This window comes from Pholis gunnellus (genome assembly GCF_910591455.1).
Source record: "Pholis gunnellus genome assembly, chromosome: 22".
In the NCBI taxonomy this organism is placed as follows: domain Eukaryota; kingdom Metazoa; phylum Chordata; class Actinopteri; order Perciformes; family Pholidae; genus Pholis; species Pholis gunnellus.
This window is the reverse complement of record NC_136549.1, coordinates 13,178,317-13,196,634: the sequence shown is the minus strand read 5'-3', so window position 1 is coordinate 13,196,634 and position 18,318 is coordinate 13,178,317. Positions and strand designations below refer to the sequence as shown.

At 42.7% G+C, this 18,318-nt stretch overlaps 1 protein-coding gene across 4 annotated transcripts in view; it reads left to right on the top strand.

The window, feature by feature from the left end:
* Positions 1 to 18,318, top strand: part of anks1b (ankyrin repeat and sterile alpha motif domain containing 1B) — a gene marked incomplete at its 5' end in the record, with an annotated part of 172,808 nt that overhangs the window by 36,429 nt on the left and 118,061 nt on the right. For all 4 annotated transcript variants that reach the window (XM_079183999.1, XM_079183996.1, XM_079183998.1 and 1 more), the window contains 2 exons: positions 6,874 to 6,954; positions 9,124 to 9,280. In XM_079183999.1, the coding sequence (XP_079040125.1) occupies positions 6,874 to 6,954; positions 9,124 to 9,280 (238 nt within the window). The remainder of the gene's footprint in view (positions 1 to 6,873; positions 6,955 to 9,123; positions 9,281 to 18,318) is intronic.

The following is an 18,318-nucleotide window of genomic DNA, read 5'->3' as shown; positions in this document are numbered from 1 at the left end:
GTGAAGCGAAAATGAGATTGCTGTCGTGCTGGTGGTCACACTGTAGGAAATCCTCAGGCTGTATAATATGAAAAATGTCTTTTAATAACTAAATCTGATTGATTGTGACTTTTTTTTTGTTATGAGTTCATGTTATTTAAATTTTTTTTTTTCAATATCACTATTAGTATTGGCTTAAAAAAACCAATATCAGTCAGGCTCCAGCTCAGACCATACCACCGTGTGTGTGTGTGTGTCTGTGTGTGTGTGTGCATAATGCATATTTATAGCATGAGCATCGTTTTAAGTGAATGTCATGCATACAGTTCAGTACATGCAGAGGTCTTCTTTGACGTAGTTGCTTTCTCTCCGCTCTCTCTGCATTTGCAGGGCGTTCTTATATGTTTGCACATTTGTGCACAATTGTAGGCAGATTATATTGTAGCACCGAAGAGATAAAATACAAGCCGAGAAAGAAAAGAGGGGATAAGTAACAGGCAGAGAGAGAGAGAGAGATGGTTGGTTCTCGCTTCTCTTTGCAGAAATGTAATTGGCCTTTTGAGAGTTTACACACACACACACACACACCTTGCGCTGTAATTGTCCCTCTGTGGTTGAGCCGATCTCACCTATGACACACTCACAAATGCACAATTACACGAACCTCCTCCACACCTGCACACCTGGTCAAGACTTTAAGAGGGTAAAGCAGAATATGCATGCCCTAAAGCATCGTGGGGGGGGGGGGGGGGGGGTGGGCTGTCTCCCTGTGAGTCACGGTTTTGAACTTAAAAGGCCGGCTCTGAAGAGACGACGTGTTGCGTGTGTCTTTTCATCATCCTGCAGGTCATATCAGTTGGTTTGCTCTCACAACACTGCTCTTAATCTGCAGGTATCTCTTCCGCTTGTCGCTCAAAACAGGATATGAAGCAAGTCCACTTCCTGTCTGGCGTTATCTGCTCTGATAGCGAACACGCTTCACCATCATATTGGTTCCCTTTTTGATTTCCCGTGAAGTTTTTGGTTGTTGTTGAGCCGCCCGTTTCTGCGGAACAACAGCCTTTCATTTTCATTTCATTAGTTGGCTTTCGGTTCAGGTTCAGTCGACTTAACTTCCCTCCCTGTTAAAAAAAAAAAAAAAAGAATCCAGGATCCAGAACTACAAAGGTTTCCCCAATTCCTGCCTTCCTTTTCCTTTGAAGACAATGCTTTGCTTTGATGTAGCGTGAACTTTGCTGCAACGTGACTCCAGCTTTAATATCCATGGTGAGAACCAGCAAATGAAGGCTTTCATTCTGAGACGCCGAATGAGAAGTTTGCATTCACAATGAAAAAAAATGTTTTACTACTCGAAACACCTTGAGCTCCTCTTTCATAACCACATATAATAGATGACACGTCTAAAGGGTTCGGGAGTCATTTTAACCTTTTGTTGATTGCTTGAGGTGATGGGATGCACAGAACTGTAGTATAATAAAACTCACTTCTTCTGATTCTTTGTCAAGCGTGAACGTCATCTTCATCTTCTTTATTATCTTCAGTGGAAACATAAATCCATTTCTCATTTGTTGTTGTGGAGAAACCACATCCCCCCCAACTGACAAGCAGTGTTAAGAAATGATGAATAACCTTTTATACAAACACAAAGTCATTCATTTAAGTTTGAATTAAACTAATACCGCTTAATCCAAAAAACGCTTCATTATCTCCTCATAAAGAAAACACTGTTCTATCCAACATGGTATCATATCAGTCCTCAGTGTTGTAGTAAAGCGACGTAAAGGCGAGGAAAAGCTGCCACGCTGTAACTGAAGAGGGGTTCAAACAGAGGGCAGCATCGCTCTGCCTGCTGGGAGGCCTGTCATGACATTTGACCCCTTTTACCTTTTTAGTGCTTTAATGAAAGAAGAGTCTGCAGCACAGGAGATTCAGAGACACAAGAGGAGGGTGACTAGCTGCTAAAGCTCGAGTCAGACGTAACAAGATAACACTTGATTGTCGCCATTAAACTAGACGTACGGTAGCAGTAGTTGTGCACACACAGAGGCAGCTTCTCTAACCAGAGCTCTCCGTAGCTGCAGCTCTGGAGGTTAATTGGGTCGGACATCGTCTGCATATTTGACTAATCCAACGAACGAGTCTGCATTCTCGCAGCAGCACCTCCACCTCCGTTATCTAATCGCAACTCGCCCACTAATTCTATTTAAACTCTGCCGGCTGCTTTTACACTGTGACTGAAGGTGCAGAAAACAATAGAGAAGCGATATGGCACCGAACCGAGTTTGGGAATTTGGAAGGCGGAACATGGCAGAGCAGAAAATGAATCGCTGCGATAAGAAAACGCGCCTCGTTAGGAAGCGATCCACATGTATCAAGTCGGCTGTTATCCAATGTGCGCTATTTGTTTTTCTAAATGCCACAGTCTCTGTGTTTTTCTACCTTCTGGCAGTTTTAAGCTGCCGTGGACTCAATAAATGTACTCTGTCATAGAGTGTTTGTGCAGCGGTGAATGATGTAAATGCAATGTTAAGTACGACAAAGCAGTCTCTATAGTAATATCAAAGGACTGTTGTGGGAATGTTAAAGTAGAAGTGTGGGGCCTACAGTAGAAAAGACAAATACCAAGCATAAACCATAAACTCACCACCACTATATACATGTGTGTGAAATCCACCTAAAGTCCAGTATTCATTCTTTTTCTTTGTTTTGGTCCAAATAAAACTAATAGTAACAATACACTTAATTTATAATGTGCTTTACAAAAAAGGAAAATGAAACGCATTTAAATGAGGGCAAAAGACAATAAAATTAAACAATAAAAAGATAGTCGATTAAATTAGGAATAATAAAAATGAGAGAATTAGTAAGAACAAATAGTAAGTCGTTTAAAAATGGTATGAGCCAGAAAACCCAAACATGAGCTACAAGAAGCTGAACTCTGCGTCGTGATGCAGAGTTTTAATTCTCTGTCCGTCATTATGAGCGACTCCCTCCACAATATACACATTTGATTCAGTGTTACAGTGAATGAAACAATGATTAGTGGAGCATTAAGTATTTTACTACTGTAATTCAATTGATTTGAAATTGTTAGTAAAAATCTTTGCTTGTTATTTGATTCCTACTCCTGAAAGTAAATACAAAGAGGTGTCTGGAGTGAGACTATGCTGTCAGTGTCACTGCAAACACACACGTAACATTAAAAGAAAAACACAACACCTTGTTTAGCTCACAGTGAGGCACACACACGCACACACATACACACACTGTGAAACAAGGTTTACACATTCCCTCACAAGGTGGCCAGGTATATTTGTTTGTGCAGGTTTTTTTATGACGGTTCTGCGACTCTGGGTATGACTGCTGTGTTTGTGCGATAATACGGTGCATTTGTGGGTGTGTGGGAGAGGTTGATAGTGTTTGGGGGCCGTGCAGAGCGCTGCTCACATGAAAGACTCATTGTGCAGCGAGTGTTTTAATGAATTGCTGAACAAATTGGTTGTTTGAAGGTAACAGCACAGGCGCGTTTTGTGTGTGTGTGTGTGTGTGTTTGTGTGTGTGTTTGTTCAAGGTCAGGTTTGCTCGGTGAACAGCTATCAGATATAAAAAAACAGCTCACGGGAGTTTAGGGAACATTAGCTGTGCTTCCATCCAAATAGTTTTATGTGATTAATGAGGCTTTGAATTATAAACGCCGAGTGGAAACATGGAACATTTTGCTAAAACTGACGTAGATATTGCAATGGCAGGATAGTGTTTGTTTTAAGGTTGAAATGTGTAATAATAAGAAATATGTAACAAAAAGACTATACGTGCGTATGTTGATTAAACCAGCTCTCGGGTTGTTGGGCTGAATGTTGGTGATTGAAATGACTGAACGCCACACCTGTATCATGTAGTGTTGCATTGCTCTAGCGTCAGTTCAGTCAGGAAGACTCCACGTCTTATATACAGTCGAGGCATCTAACTCAAGAAAGCAAGTACGTGTGTTCCCCAAAGTAACACATTGCGCCAAAAATACGACAATTGTCCTTATAAAAAGGCTACTTTCCCGCTTGTGTGAAGAATGTGTTAATAAACGAGCGCTGATACCGTGAAAGGAGGAGATTAGCTGCATTTTAAGATGCTTTCGTGTGTTTATGTCAGCTGCAGCAGCTTCGAATTGGTTGGTGTTTGTTGTTGTTGTTTTTTTTAGTTAACATTCTGCTGTGCACCTTAGATCTCACTTATCGAGTGCTCTTTGCTGTCTGTCGTCCATCATTTCTCTACAGCAGCACGCATGGCTAGAACACTCCTTAGTTTTTATGTGGCAGTAAAAGACAACAGAAATGTATCGATTAACACTTTTCATTTAATGGCGAATGTTTGTGGATCCGGGGAAATAAAATCCATCCAAGTATACTTGACGGTTGAGTTGAAACGAGTCGAGTCGGCTCTCTGTTGTGCTGCCTCGCATCACATTTTGGCTTCCCGCTCCCCTCTCCCTCTGTCAGTCGGCTCTTTTTAACAAGCCTTCCTACGGGTTCCTCTGTAGGTCAGCGCTGTACGGGGTCTGCAGAGCAGCGGGATCGATATGAACACATCAAACACACACACACACACACACACACACACACACACTCCCAGTGTGTAGAAATCAGCTGACCCAATGTAGAAACAAGCTTGTGGTGTGTCTCTCTGTCTGCGGTCTCCTGACCTCTGACCTCTGTGTGTGTGTGTTACATGTTGTGTGTATGCACGGTGCTTGTGTGTGTATCTATGTACCTTTTTTGTTCTGGTTGCGTTTGGGTTCATAACACTTTTTTTGTGTGTAAAAATGCAGCGTTTTTTATTTATATCTGGTTTTGGTTCTTTTACAGTCATGTGCATCAAAGTAAAACTGCTACAGACTTGTTCTATTGATCGATATACACTGTGTGTGTGTGCAGCCAGCCCATAATAACATTTTTAATTCACATTTAGTTGCATGTCCGTGTGCACTCGCTCACTGTGTAACACCACTGACCTTGACCATTGTGCTGATGTCTGTCAAACTCTGTGAATGTTCCGCTTCCTCCGCAATGTTTGACTGTTTGCCAGCAGCTTCGGCTCCAATCTCATAAAACACACGTCAGTCAATGATTGGGGAAATAGAAGGGCAGCGCATTTGTTACAACAAATTGAATTAAAACAATAATATAAAGTGGATTCTGTTATTTCCTCCAAAGTACAGTGCAGTTTAGAGACTAAATCGCCTAAAACTGAAATAAACAGGAATATGCTGTTAACCTATTTGAAGAAATCTATATTCTCCTTAATGTGTTTCAGAAAAAGATACTGTGAGACTCATATTTGCCTTTTGAGAATCTGCTCTTTGTGTCAGAAGCTGCTGTCCGGGTTGTCTTTCATTTTAAATAAAGTTATAGTCGCTTGATTCTGCTTTTCAGCCCAGAGCTGCTCGGACTGGAATTCAACTAATTAGTACTTCTCACTGACGCGCTCGGAGGAGTTCATGTGAAAAGGAGAGGTCATATAATTATAGCCCTGGGAAAACCCGGGGCTCTATATGTGTAATAGTGTGTGAGTGTATGTTTGTTTCTATGTGTGTGTATATGTGCGTAGCTGGCTATCCATATGAGGTTCTGTGTTTCGTAGTTTTAATTGCATGCTCAGCCTTTTGCGACCCGACCTCACTTACATTCTTTAAATGCCAATATGATGAAATAGAACTTAAACTCTACTGGCTCTAGCCCTAAATTATATATTATACTTCTCGCCTCGGGGACCAAGATATATTAAAGTAAAACTCTTTTGTGCAAAGAAACAACTGAAGAAACGAAACCCAATACTTCAAACAAAAACTAGGAAAGCACTCTCTTGAAAAGAGCTCAAAACCCCTTTTTTATTTGCAAACTGTATCTCTTACTACAACAGGAAGCACCACAATTAAACAATTAACTCACAGGAGGTATTCATCTGTTTTTCAGTAGATAATACTAGTAATTTAACACTGAACAAACATCAATAAACAGTTAAAAGAGTCAAAAACCACTAAAAAACGGCAATCTCTCAAAAAGACATCACAACCCCCCCTCTACTTTTCCCACACTTGGCGCATTCCACATGGAAAGTGAATCCTAATTGGCTCGGTGTGGTTTCTCATTTCCTGGTTCTAAAACAGAGCCCGGCTGCGGTCGAATAGTCCTTTTTGCTTTGGAAAGGTTCCCGGAATGACCCGGAAGTATCTCAGTGGCCGCCATGATGAGAGCTGTTTGAATTCTCTAAACGCTAAGGAAAGGTGCTTCAATGCTTCCTCTATTAGCTCCTTTAGCATAGGAAACACTGGACCTTCCTTTACGAAAGGAGAGTAGATAATTCCGCCCGACAATTCCTTACGTCGGCAACATTTAAAGGCAAGCCATGAAAACAAACGCTATACTCATCTTAGTGACAGTGACAATCCTTACGTTTCAGTTCGTATGTATTTATTTAACAAATAAGAAATAAAATGAACAGTAAATATAGCAAACTGTCAATAAGAAGCAAAACAAGCTAGGCCTACAATTGATTATTAAACTTGTTAAAAGGCTAAATATAACTGAACTGTTGAATCTACATTATTGCACAAAGGAAATATTGATATTGAACAGTTTTATTGTTGTTGCACACGCGTGAATTGTTTCTACTGAAGCCGTGTTGATTAAGTGTTAAGTGTGTGTCAAGGAAAAGTGGTTAGGAACAAACAAACTGAAGTAAATATGTTAACTTGATTGTGTTTTCTGACTGTGTCTCTAAAACAACACAGACATTAAGGAATTAACCAGCACGTCACCAAACAACAGACACTTTAATACTGAGGGATGTAAAAGTGTCACTTTGAGGATTAACTCTGATGTATCTCTGTTTTCTCTCCAGCATGTGGAAGGGCCTGAATGTCAACTGCACAGACAGCACAGGATACACACCTTTACATCATGCGTCACTTAACGGACACAGGTAAGACTTAATATGTATATGTGCACGTGTCTGGTGTATCTTTAAGCTTTTTTAACATGTTGTGGAGCGAGTAACGAGAAAGTAAAGAGTTTTGAAAGACAACAGTGACTTGTTGACAATAAGCAGCAATGAGGACATCCCAAGGAAACAATCCTGAGCCCGACTGTGGAGTTGGCAGAAGCGCTGAGCCCTGCTTGCTAACCTCCTCTTAAGAAGCCACATTATCCCAGCTCTTCTGCACGTCTGCACTGCACTTTATTATGCCCCTGGTAGTTTTGCTATTGTTGCACTCTTCACTCAGTTTTCTGGTGGAATGTCCTTGTAACTATTGGATTCTTGCAGAATACTTTCTGCTGGAGTGACGGGAGGCTGAGTGGTTTTGGTTTGACACGGTTGCTCAGTCAACCGTGTTTTTCTTTTTTTTGTTCGGGCTGAGTCAAACATGTACATTCAATAATCAAAAAATACTAAATTGCAGACACTATTTCTGCATTATGTTTCCCTGTGTGACTGCTCTGTGTGTCTGCATCTGCACAGAACTACAGTGCAGCTTCCCCTTCTCTCACCTGGGCCTGCTGAGAAATCCGTTACACAGTGTGGATTAGCTGCAAGCTCGACCACTATCCCAGCTTGGCACAACTGAAGGATTAGTGCTGTGATTTCGTGGGGCAATTATGTGGATTTCCTCCTTCAGATCAACCCGAGAGGAGAGAAGGGAGGGAGAGGAAGAACTGCAGCCTCCGAAGTGAAAATTGGGACGCCGACAAAAAAAGCTCCAGAAGGAATGATTTCACGTTTAGGTGGGAAAGTAAAAAAGAGAACTGGCAATTAAGATAAAGACAGAGAAAACCGGGCAACAGGCTGTGCTGTATTCAGAGATCTTTTATTCCGGCTGGGTTTCAATTGTTTTTTTAGATGATTTTAATCATAAAGTTGTTGTTTTTTACCACGTAAAAAGCCTTTTTTGGTGATGCAAGCCCAGCAAGAAACTGAATACTCTCATATTTGACCCTGAGATCCTCAGTGTGATTCTGCTGTACAACTACCATTTAAACCCGAGTGAGTTGTATAAATATGTTATAAATTATTAATTATCAAAGCAGTTCATTAAGGCGTCTCAGTGCCGCTCTCACCCCTGCTCCTGGGAGAGGTGTTGCCCTTCTCTCTCCTCTGTGTCTCCCCCCCTGACATTTCGAATGCAAATGAAGCACTTCACCTTTCCTCCTCCTCAGAGAGAGAGATGACAACTTCGGCTGCAAGACTTCCTATGAAACAGTATTGCTGACATTAAAACTTGAGCAGCAGCGAAATGGACTTCCGGCGCAAACCCAGGCACTGTGATTTGTGTAATAGATATCACTTTATTAGGGGGAAGCAGCGGTTCTCTTTTCTAAATTGTTAATAATTTCCAGTTGAATCACTGCGTCATTCACTCGGAACACTGCAAATCCCTCCATGACCACAGCCTGCTTCAGACTAGCTGCTTCAAGTTGCTGTCAACTCGTTGCTGACCACATCACATGGCTGCATGCTCTTATGTAAAATGTAGAAGTTTATTCCGTCTTATCCAGTCTTTGTATCTCTTTTCCTCTTTGAAGGTGTTAGATTTCAAATGAACTACAAGGGTTTGATTGAAATAAGAAGGGGTTGAAGTAAAGATTGTGTTTACTTCATTCCCCAAAAGTCTTAGTTTTAATGCAGGGCCTATCTCAGGAAAAGATATAACAGCTTAAATAATACGTGGTACAGTAAATATATCCTGTGCTGGGAAGTTTTCAGATCGTATTCGCTCCAGCAAATGTGATTCTTAAAGATAAAGAGTGATGAGACGCAGGGGAAGCTTGAACGTGTCCACACCAAGGTCGCAGAAGATGAGCGCATGGCAAGAGAAAAGGCAGCTCAAAACCACTGTCATCATTAGTTCCTACTTGGATGTGTGGAAGGGTTGCATTGTGCTGTATGTAGGAGGACAAAAGGAAGTATTTGTGGGGTAACGTTGTAATATATTTGATTTGGTGTTCACAAGGGAAATGTGATAATATTTCATGATTCAGACTACAGGTCGTAACGCCCAGCTCTGCTTCTGCTCTCTCTCTCTCTCTCTCTCTCCATCCCTCCATCCTTCGATCTGTTGATATATTGACCTGTGTGAATATCTGTCTTGCTCAGGGAAGTGGTGCTAAAGCTGCTCCAGTTCGAGGCGTCCACCAACCTGGCTGACAGCAAGGGTTGCTTCCCGCTGCACCTGGCCGCCTGGCGGGGAGACGTGGACATCGTCCGCATCCTCATCCACCACGGACCCTCGCACGGCCGGGTCAACCAACAGGTAAAACACCGTGATCCCGTCATCATCCTCCTTAAAAAAACCTTTGTCTTCAACGCCACCTGTCAGAAACGCTGAATAGAACTGCGTGAAGTCCTCCTTCAGTCCAACTTGAAGCCATAATCACACAATTGAAATTGGTTATAAAAGTATTTTCTTTTGTATTAGTTCTGTGGCTTTGTTTGTTCATAGGATATGAAGCTATATTGCTGCTCTTTTTGATTGCAGCTTCTTTTTAATTGATCATGCTGCTCGTCAGTGTTGCTGTGTCAGTGTTTATTGTGGTCTGTACGGGTCAGCTCTGAATGTCTCGGGCCGCTGACCTCGGACATATTTTTGGGAGCAGAGACTCCTAAGACTCATAAGAGCGTAGTTAAAACTCCACGTCTGTATTTCTGTAGCTCAGAGAAGCCGTTGTTAATAAAAATATACATAAATCTGACCTGTCTTTGTGTTGTAGCCCTCTTAAATGTTAAATGATCAATTGTGGCTGAAAACCACTTTCCCTGTGTGCTGTAAGTGCTCCAGGGATCAGCTCTATCAGCCAAATTACAGTTGAGTCCTTGCGTTGTATTTCTCGGGGCATTTAAACCAGCGCTGCCACCGGCCGTCTCCTTTTGGCTCCCGTCCAACCGGAGCCGTCTCTTTACAGATCCCAGCGATCTCTCTCTCCGACAGCCGGGTGAGCGTTTCAGCTCTGGGAGCGTTTCAGCCTGCCACCGCTGTCATTCCTCATCAGCAAAAATGACCTTCTATTCCTCCCTCGCTCCTTTTTTTTTCCTGTCCATCTCTGCTTGCAGCATGTTGATGATGTCACGGCTCGTCATTTTTTGAGTGTTGATGGCTCTGATGTCTTTTTAAATATTCCTACTCCTGATGGCGGTGCAGTAACGGACCTCCCCGGGTTATCGGAGCGTTATTTACTCTGCATAATAAGCACATTTTCCTCCGTCACCATTAGCCAAATCGTTTCCCTCGGAGAGTTGTTAGGGCCTAATTGTTTCCCGTAATAAATGGTGTCCCTTGCCCCTGAAATGAAGAGGGTTGTCAGCGAGTGAACACGAGTCATTTTCTCTTTTTTTTTACCCCTTCAATGATTTGTAGAGCTGATCGGGCTGCTGTGCAGGCAGCACACAAGATGCTGATTGAGAGGATACTGTATGTGCTGACTTAAGTGCACAGTTGATGTGTGTGTGTGCTCTTGTATGTTGCCCAGGGAACATATAGAGTACATGTCACGTGTTTTGACTTTTTCAGTTTGCGATTCCACGTGCAAAAAACATTCCAGTTATTTTGGTAATGAAGTGCAGCAGGTCATTAGTGCTTCTGTGTTTTCTTTTTCCTTCCATCATTTTCTACAATAACTCTTTTTATGTTTATGTGTAGGAGGCAGGACTGATGCTGTTGTGTCTCGATTATTTGGTGTGGTATGCACATAAAAATGATGCGTGTTACATGCTGCATACACAGCATACGCAAAGATACAATGCATCACAGTTTTGAGTTTATTGAGTAACAAAGGGCCGATGAACATCAGTGTGACAAAAACCAAGGACAGGTGTCACCACCCAACTCCTGCAAACTCTATAATGAACAGACTAGATGTCGTAGTTTGGCGTCACAATTGACATTAAGTTGACCTTCGATAGGAATACAGATGTGCTGAGTGAGAAAGGCCAGCAGCCTCTTTTTTTTTCTTCTTCTTCTTCTGTCTGAGAAAACGAGCCAAGTTTCAGATTCACAGATCCCCGATGGCGTTGTTTTATAAATCTTTTATTGAGTCGGTTTACACTTTTTCATTTATTTGCTATTATGCATCCATCAACCTTAAACAGAAACGGTCATTAACAAACGTCAGCGGGGAAATTGTTGGCTCTCAGCAGAAAAAATCAGGAGTCAAAGGAGGTCCAGTCCATCATATATGTCCCCTTGAACTTAGAACTTCAACTCCTGCCCTCTGGTTCTCACCAGTGTCTTTGTTATCCAGTGTGGTATGTGTGTTTTTTATCTTGCATGTCTTGCTCTGAGTTGTTGTTTTTTTTTATTGCTCCTGCGGCACAACCAATTGACCCTCGGGGACAAATAAAGGACTCGAGCTTGAATTGTATAGATGTCTCTGCATATTCACGTAATTATTGTGAAACAATGCATTCATTAATGCGCTGGTTAGGCTGAAAGTTAGCTTGTATTGGGGAAAGGAAGCATTTTTACACTCTCACATGACACCTCACTAGTTAAATCTAATTACACTGATCAGCTCTCCTCGTATCTCTCTCTGTATCATACATCTCATTTTGAGCCTTGTTTATCAACGGGCTGGAAATGACTGTTTTATTAATCTACCCTGTTATTATCACTTTTCATCTCTCCTTCTTTCTAATAAACACCAGTGAAAATGCTACAGCGCTCACATTCAAAAGCCTCTGCTGTGTCTCGCACTGTTGCACACGGACGCAGCAACGCACACAGAGACTCCAGCAGGACCGCGCTTTCACATTCTTAAAGGTGCAGCGTTTATTTTCGCCCTTACGAGGCACTGCATTTTGCAGAACACCGGTGTAGCACCGATTTTAAATGATGCTACCTGTGTATTTCACAATGCCCGTGTGATGCATATTCGTACAGTAGCGTTGCAGTTGTGTGTCGTCCATGTGATACAGTTGTTCTCGGCTTGCGGGCGTAAATCTGAATGCAAGATTTACGGGGCGTTAGTGTGTTTACGACGCCTGAGCTCCGTATTTTCCCGCTGTCTCTCTCGCCTGCTGTAGAAAGCAGAGCCTGCATACATTAGTCAGGTTGATATACGGAGTCCCACACACGCTCACACCCATCACCGAGACACACAGCAGCAAGCCATCGGCTGCACACTGCGATATTACTCTGCCCACGCACACCATTGCTCGTGTCAGAGGTTGAGTGCATGATTGTCTCTCCAGAGGGGCACACTAGTATGTGTCTTCATAATGTGCTCTTTTCTTACACGAGTGAGAGAAACACAGTATTTGTGCTCACTATGTGTACACGGGGTGATAAATAGCAACACGAGACTGTGGAAAAGGGCGCAGGAAGGAGCTGTAATGAGTGTGAAAGGTCTTGAGAGCGTAAAGGGAAAACGGGGGAGAAATTGATGGAATTGATGGAAAGAGAAGAAGGGGAAGTGTGTAGGTGGGCCAGTTGAACACTGCAGCCAATAGCGGATTAATCAAGGTTAGTGGATGTTATTAGTTGGCGGTAAACCAGTTCCAGCCCACTGTTTACTGCCTAATTGGTCCCAGTGGTTCCCATTCACAGCTGTTTCTGTTTATTGTGGGAGTGTGTGATGATCCTCAAGAATCTACAGAGTCTGCCGATCCTCAAACACCCACGGAGTCTGCTGATCCTTCTGCCTCTGAGTCTACAACGGAGGCACCGGTTGGTCGTCACCCTGGTCACAACGAGACTGATGATGAAGTGTGACGCTCCTCTGAACCGCAGCCAAGAAGAGTGGATCTCCCACACGAAGAGACCGTTAAACCAGACAATGGAGGGATTCGCCATCACCGAAAGCCCGGACTGTGTGTGCATGTTTATGTGTGTGTTTGTGTGCGAGAGAGAGTGATAGATGGTGAGGTTTACTTGAGGTTTGCACTCTGCTCGCAGGGCCAAACGCATGTTGTGAAGACCGAGGCGTTGTTCGTTCGTTATCTCTCTTGCTGCCTCTCAGATTGACTCATGAACCGATGCCTCACTTAAGGTCTGTACCGAAATCTTTTATTGGATTTTCTTTTTAAATACCTGTGTGATATCAATTCAAAGTTTATATTAGCCATAACTTATTAACTTCCGTAGTCCAGTTTTTGCAAACGGGAGCAGCTGGAGTAAACTTTCAAATGAAGAGGAAGAAGCTTCCCCTTTGACCTGTTTTCCTAGACAGCTGGTCATAAATCATCACTTCCCTTTAAAGGATCCTTGAGTCCCACCGCGTCTGTTTCCTGTATTGAACTGAAAATGATGAGAGCGATAGGAGTGACTGAGCCTCCACCCTGTGCGTGTTTTTACTCATTCTACATTTCTAAAACAGTAAACTGAGGGTTCGTCTGGACTTCAGAGAAATAAAAAGGAGTAAGTAAGCTGCTCAGGGGCAACAGGGCTAACCTTGTTAAAAGGCATTATGGGTACCCAGGGCCAAGTCAAGAGGTACGTACTAAAGAGAGTAATGACATTTTATCTTTTGTGCACTTAGAGCTCATCATTCTTCCTCTGGCCTTCATGACCTACATTAGCATTTTAAGAAATGATGATGAAGTCACAGAGTGGCACGGCGTCCTATAAAGTGTCCTCGATACACCGCTTAGCCACGTCTTTAGAGGAACCATCTTGAGAAAATGTTCTTCTCGGTGCATTCATGCTCCAACATTTGAGAATCGGCCACTGAAAAGCATCGCATTCAAAAGCTCTGCTGTGGCACAAATCACATCTCGATGACGAATGAGCAAACTTCATGTCCCATATTTATGCAGCTACATAACACATAACTCTACAACAAAAACAAAGACCTCAAGCAAGATTCAGTTTAATTTCAGTGTAAGACGCAGCCAGCTGTGTCGCCTGCTCAGAGACTCTTTGGCCCCAGGATTTAAACCAGCAGCACTTGTGTTGACCGACTAATGAAGACACATTTTACCCCGAGGGCAATTGCCCACAGCACAGCTGGATTATATAGATTATTTTGCTTGTGCCTGACCGTGACAGTGTAAGGGACAGCTGAGGGATGTAGAGCAGATGTGGTGTGTGTGTGTGTGTATGTGTGTGTGAGAGAACCAGCAGAACAACCTCTGGGCTTCCTCTGTTCGGGGCCTCTGGACTCGTCGATTTAAGGGTTATTCTGTGTGTGTGGGTGACTGACTAGGTCAAGTATGTCCCCCTGTGCTGCAGATATACTCCCGGAATGTTTTCTTTCCCATAAACAGAAGGACTCTCTCCCCTCTTGTCCTCCTCTGTTTCCTAACTCGCCCTTTGTTCTCTTAAAGGAAGAGGACGGAGATCAGCAGCACAGAATCAAGGGAGATAGTAAGAGAGCTTAGAAGGAGCGTTGCGTCATCTGTGCCACAAATGTGGCGTGCGCATGCGTGGACACACGCGTGCATGACATACTTCCACTAGGCTTTTTGTCCAGGTGCAGCGCGGCCTTCTGGGAGTCCAGAGGCTGTGTGAACTAAGACAAAGGTAAAAGGTCATGAGGTTGCTCAGCCTGCTTGTGTGTAATTTCATGCCCACATGTTGCTACCACACATGAAAATGAAACCATGTGTTTCCCCGACGCTGGGAACACGACGAGAAACCGCCCTGGGAAAGTCCTTGCTCAAACATCGCCTACCGGCAGGCCCGCTGTTTGCCAAAACACACACACATAGTCACACGAGGCCAAAGGATGTTTTCTTATGAGTAATGTTTTTGTTTTTTTAACGTGTTATGTCATAAATGTTTCCACAGCCTGGCGCTCCGTCGGCAGTGGGCTTCCTTATTAAAGTTTGGTAAAAGAAAACTGATTCGTCTTGCCCTGAATCAAAACACAAGTACAGCCCTGAGGGAGTCCTGCAAGCCGAGAGCAGATTGTGTGTGAGCGTGTTAGTCGAGGCGTTATGTGGAGACACGGAAAAACATTTTGCAGCGATTTCCTCTTTGGTACTCTTTAGTTGCTAACCCTACCGGGAGATCAGATTTCAGGGCACTGCAGCGGTATGAATCCTTTTCTCTTTAACCATCGAAGCCACGGCTCCTCTGAACATCCTCCAGTCGTATGTCGGACTAAAAGCAATCCAATTTGATAAAGATTATTTCTTTGAATTTCCTTGATTGAATTCTTTTCATCTTTTCATCCGTAGATTTCACATATTCAGATTCTATTGGTTGGTCTTCACTGGTCAAGGATAACAAAGAATGTCTTCAATGATGTTTCTAAAATATGATGAATAAAGATCAAATCAGTTGGGATGTTTTCAGTGGAGTTAAAGTATGCATCTACAAAAAAAAAAAAAACTTTAAACACCATGTTTCATGTTTGAAAATGGAATTTGATCAGTGAATACATCTTTGTTAACGGAAATATTTCTGGGTTGCTGAATTTTTGTCAATTTGAAGTTCCCTCCTTGGGCTCTAGGAAAACATGTGATGGGCATTTTTCACAAAAAAATAAATCCTTTTAATCAATGAAAATAGCTGCAGCCCTACGTAGTTGTGCCTATTGGTAACTTGCAAGTTATAAAAAGTCAAATGGAAACATGGCATCATCATAGAAAATTAGCTGGCACCAACACCAACTATTTGATCATTTTCTTTATTTATTGATCAAACTTGTATACTCACTTGTGCAACCCTCAGAAAAATCCCAAGTGTGTGTTTTTGTTGACTTAACGTCTTATTGGGAATGCGAGCGGTGGATCTGTTGGTTGTCATATGTGGAAGGCTGCTGTTCTTTATCTCTCTGCCTTCAGTGTCATTCCTTCCTGCTCCGTCATCTCCTCCTTCTCTCATCTCCTCATCTCTCTTTTGTATTCACTCCTCTTGGCCTTGGGTATTTCGTACATTTTCCATGTTCGCTCTCTTAACAACTGCTCTTCTTCTTCTCTATTTATTCCCGTGTGATGTGCTGAAAGATTCTTATTCATTTATCTTTTTTTGGACAAATTTAACAAACCTTTATGGCTGAAACAAAGGATGGTCATTATAATAATACATCTCACATTTATGGGCAAAATTTAGAGGAATGGATCCATATAAATAAGAGAAGACACGAGCGAGAAGGAGAGAAACGGTTCCACCTTGTGCGTCTGGTGTTTTTCCCGTCTCTGTTTATTTACCCAGCTGTCCCCAGGCAGCGCGCTGAGCTGCTGGGATTATGAGACGCCGTAAAGCAGACGAAGCTCATCCTGCATATCAGTCCATCAGCATTAACACGGTGTATGTTCAAACAAATACCTCTGCGCTTCACTCGCTCTGGTTTCATTTCAGCCCCGGCCCGTCAGATAAGCGTGGCTTATTTGCAACGGGCGTTTGTTTGGTCCCACGTGAGTGAACTTAACTAACACCGATAGTGTTTACCGGTGTTCAAGCAGATTCTGTGTGTGCCCTTCAGGATGCTGCACGGATAGTAAATATGTATCGTGGTAAAATGCCTAACAGATTCTTCCTCAAACACGAGTAAAAACCGTGCAGCCGTCCCTGTAAGCAGGTACTTTTCATTACGTGCTTTTTATATTTACGACCATTATCTGTGAATCAATGCCAGATATGCACTGACATCTATTTGTATGGGCATGTCAATAATGTGCTGCCATGCCTGCTGCTGGGTCATTAGTAGATGGCTGTTGCTCAGGGCTCAATCAGCAACAATACACAGAGTGCTAGATGATATCGGAAAGCTGTCAGAGCGAGCGTAATGGAAATATATAGCTGGCTCTGAGAACATGGAGGGATTTTCTCTTCCTCTCCTCTTCTTCTCTATCTCCCTCGTCCTGTCACTCTGTGTCTCTGTTCATCTCTTTGTCACTCTCCTTTCTGTCGGGGAGTTTGCGTTTCTCCCTATCTCAAGCTTCGGTGCGTGAGGCACGGCGGATTGGACTCTGACAAAGCTTTCTTGTCCGTTTTTAAAGCCGCAAAGACAGAACGAGTCAGCGGCGGCACCAACAATGTCTGCAATCTACGTCCCAGTGGTTTCATATCCGTGTTGAGCGTGGAAACAGTCGTTGGTGAAACAATCATTTCCAAGCTCAGTGCAGCAGCTTGAATCGAACCCCACGATGTTCCTCATAATAAACAACATTTAAACCACAAGAACAAAAACTACTAATCCTCCTTAAATTCCTTTTTAATACATTACTTCCCAACCGGATCTGAGTGTTTGCTGGATGATTAACGGGACAAAAGAGAAGGACTTTTGTGTTCTCTGTAATCGTTGCATTACTGAATAATTACCTCCTCACGCCATAAATAATTCAAATACATCAATCTGACTGTGGTTTCACTCCGAACACGCAGGAGCTCGTAGTTTGAGAGAGGTAGTGTTTAGAATGAAGGGCTTTCTAAACACTATCAAGCAGCAAAGTAAGATACCAGGAATATGAATAGAATCGATATACATGTTCTAACTTGGTTAGGTATCCACGTCCTCGGATACTTTCTGCCATGCTCCAAATCGTCGTCACAGTCGTAATGTGTGTTAGTCGACAAAGAGTTTCTTTTGTCGAGGACAGCCCTATTATCCGCTGGGAAGTGGTGGCCTTGCTCCGTGAAAAGTCAAACCCGTGTGCTGTGTGTGACGGCCCAGAGAGAGGCGAGCAATATGCAACCGGGGAGACGGTGTTTGCAATAATAGACTTTGCTTTATTTTAAGGAGCCGAAAGAAAAGGTTTCTAGACTACAACTAGATCCAGGTTCTTCCTGTTCTGGATATTGTTAAAAGTTCATGTAGATCAGTTAAGTTTATACAGCATTTGTATTTATTTTTATTGATAACCAAACACACAAAATGCATATTCTTAATCAATTTTATTTTATATTTTGGGTCAAAGGTTTAACCGCTGTCCTAAATCGTTGTGATGCAAATATTATGTACTGGTAACTTCAGTGCTGTTTTGCTTCAGTATACCTGTAAAGGTTGTATATGCTACACATGTAATCACCCACCTTGTTTTCATTTAGTATACTTTGTGTATCATTGATTTGAAATAGATAACCTATGGGGCGTTGAACATCTTGTTATAGGTGCTGTAGCATTTAACCTTTAACAGATGAATGCTCTATTCTCCGCTGCATCGCGGCTCCTCGTACTGTCGATGACTGATTGCGCTGCATATGTGGTGGTTTGGGACTCTGGGAGCAGATTGCACGGCGACGAAAACAGTACATATGATAAATTAGAGAAGATGAAACTTAAATGATCCCTCGGTGAACAGGAAGTCGATAGTCTCATAGTGGAACATCCACACAGGAACGGAGGAAATGGAGCTTATTAAACATAATGCAAAGCAACAATTACACCAGTGATGAATGTGAATTACAGT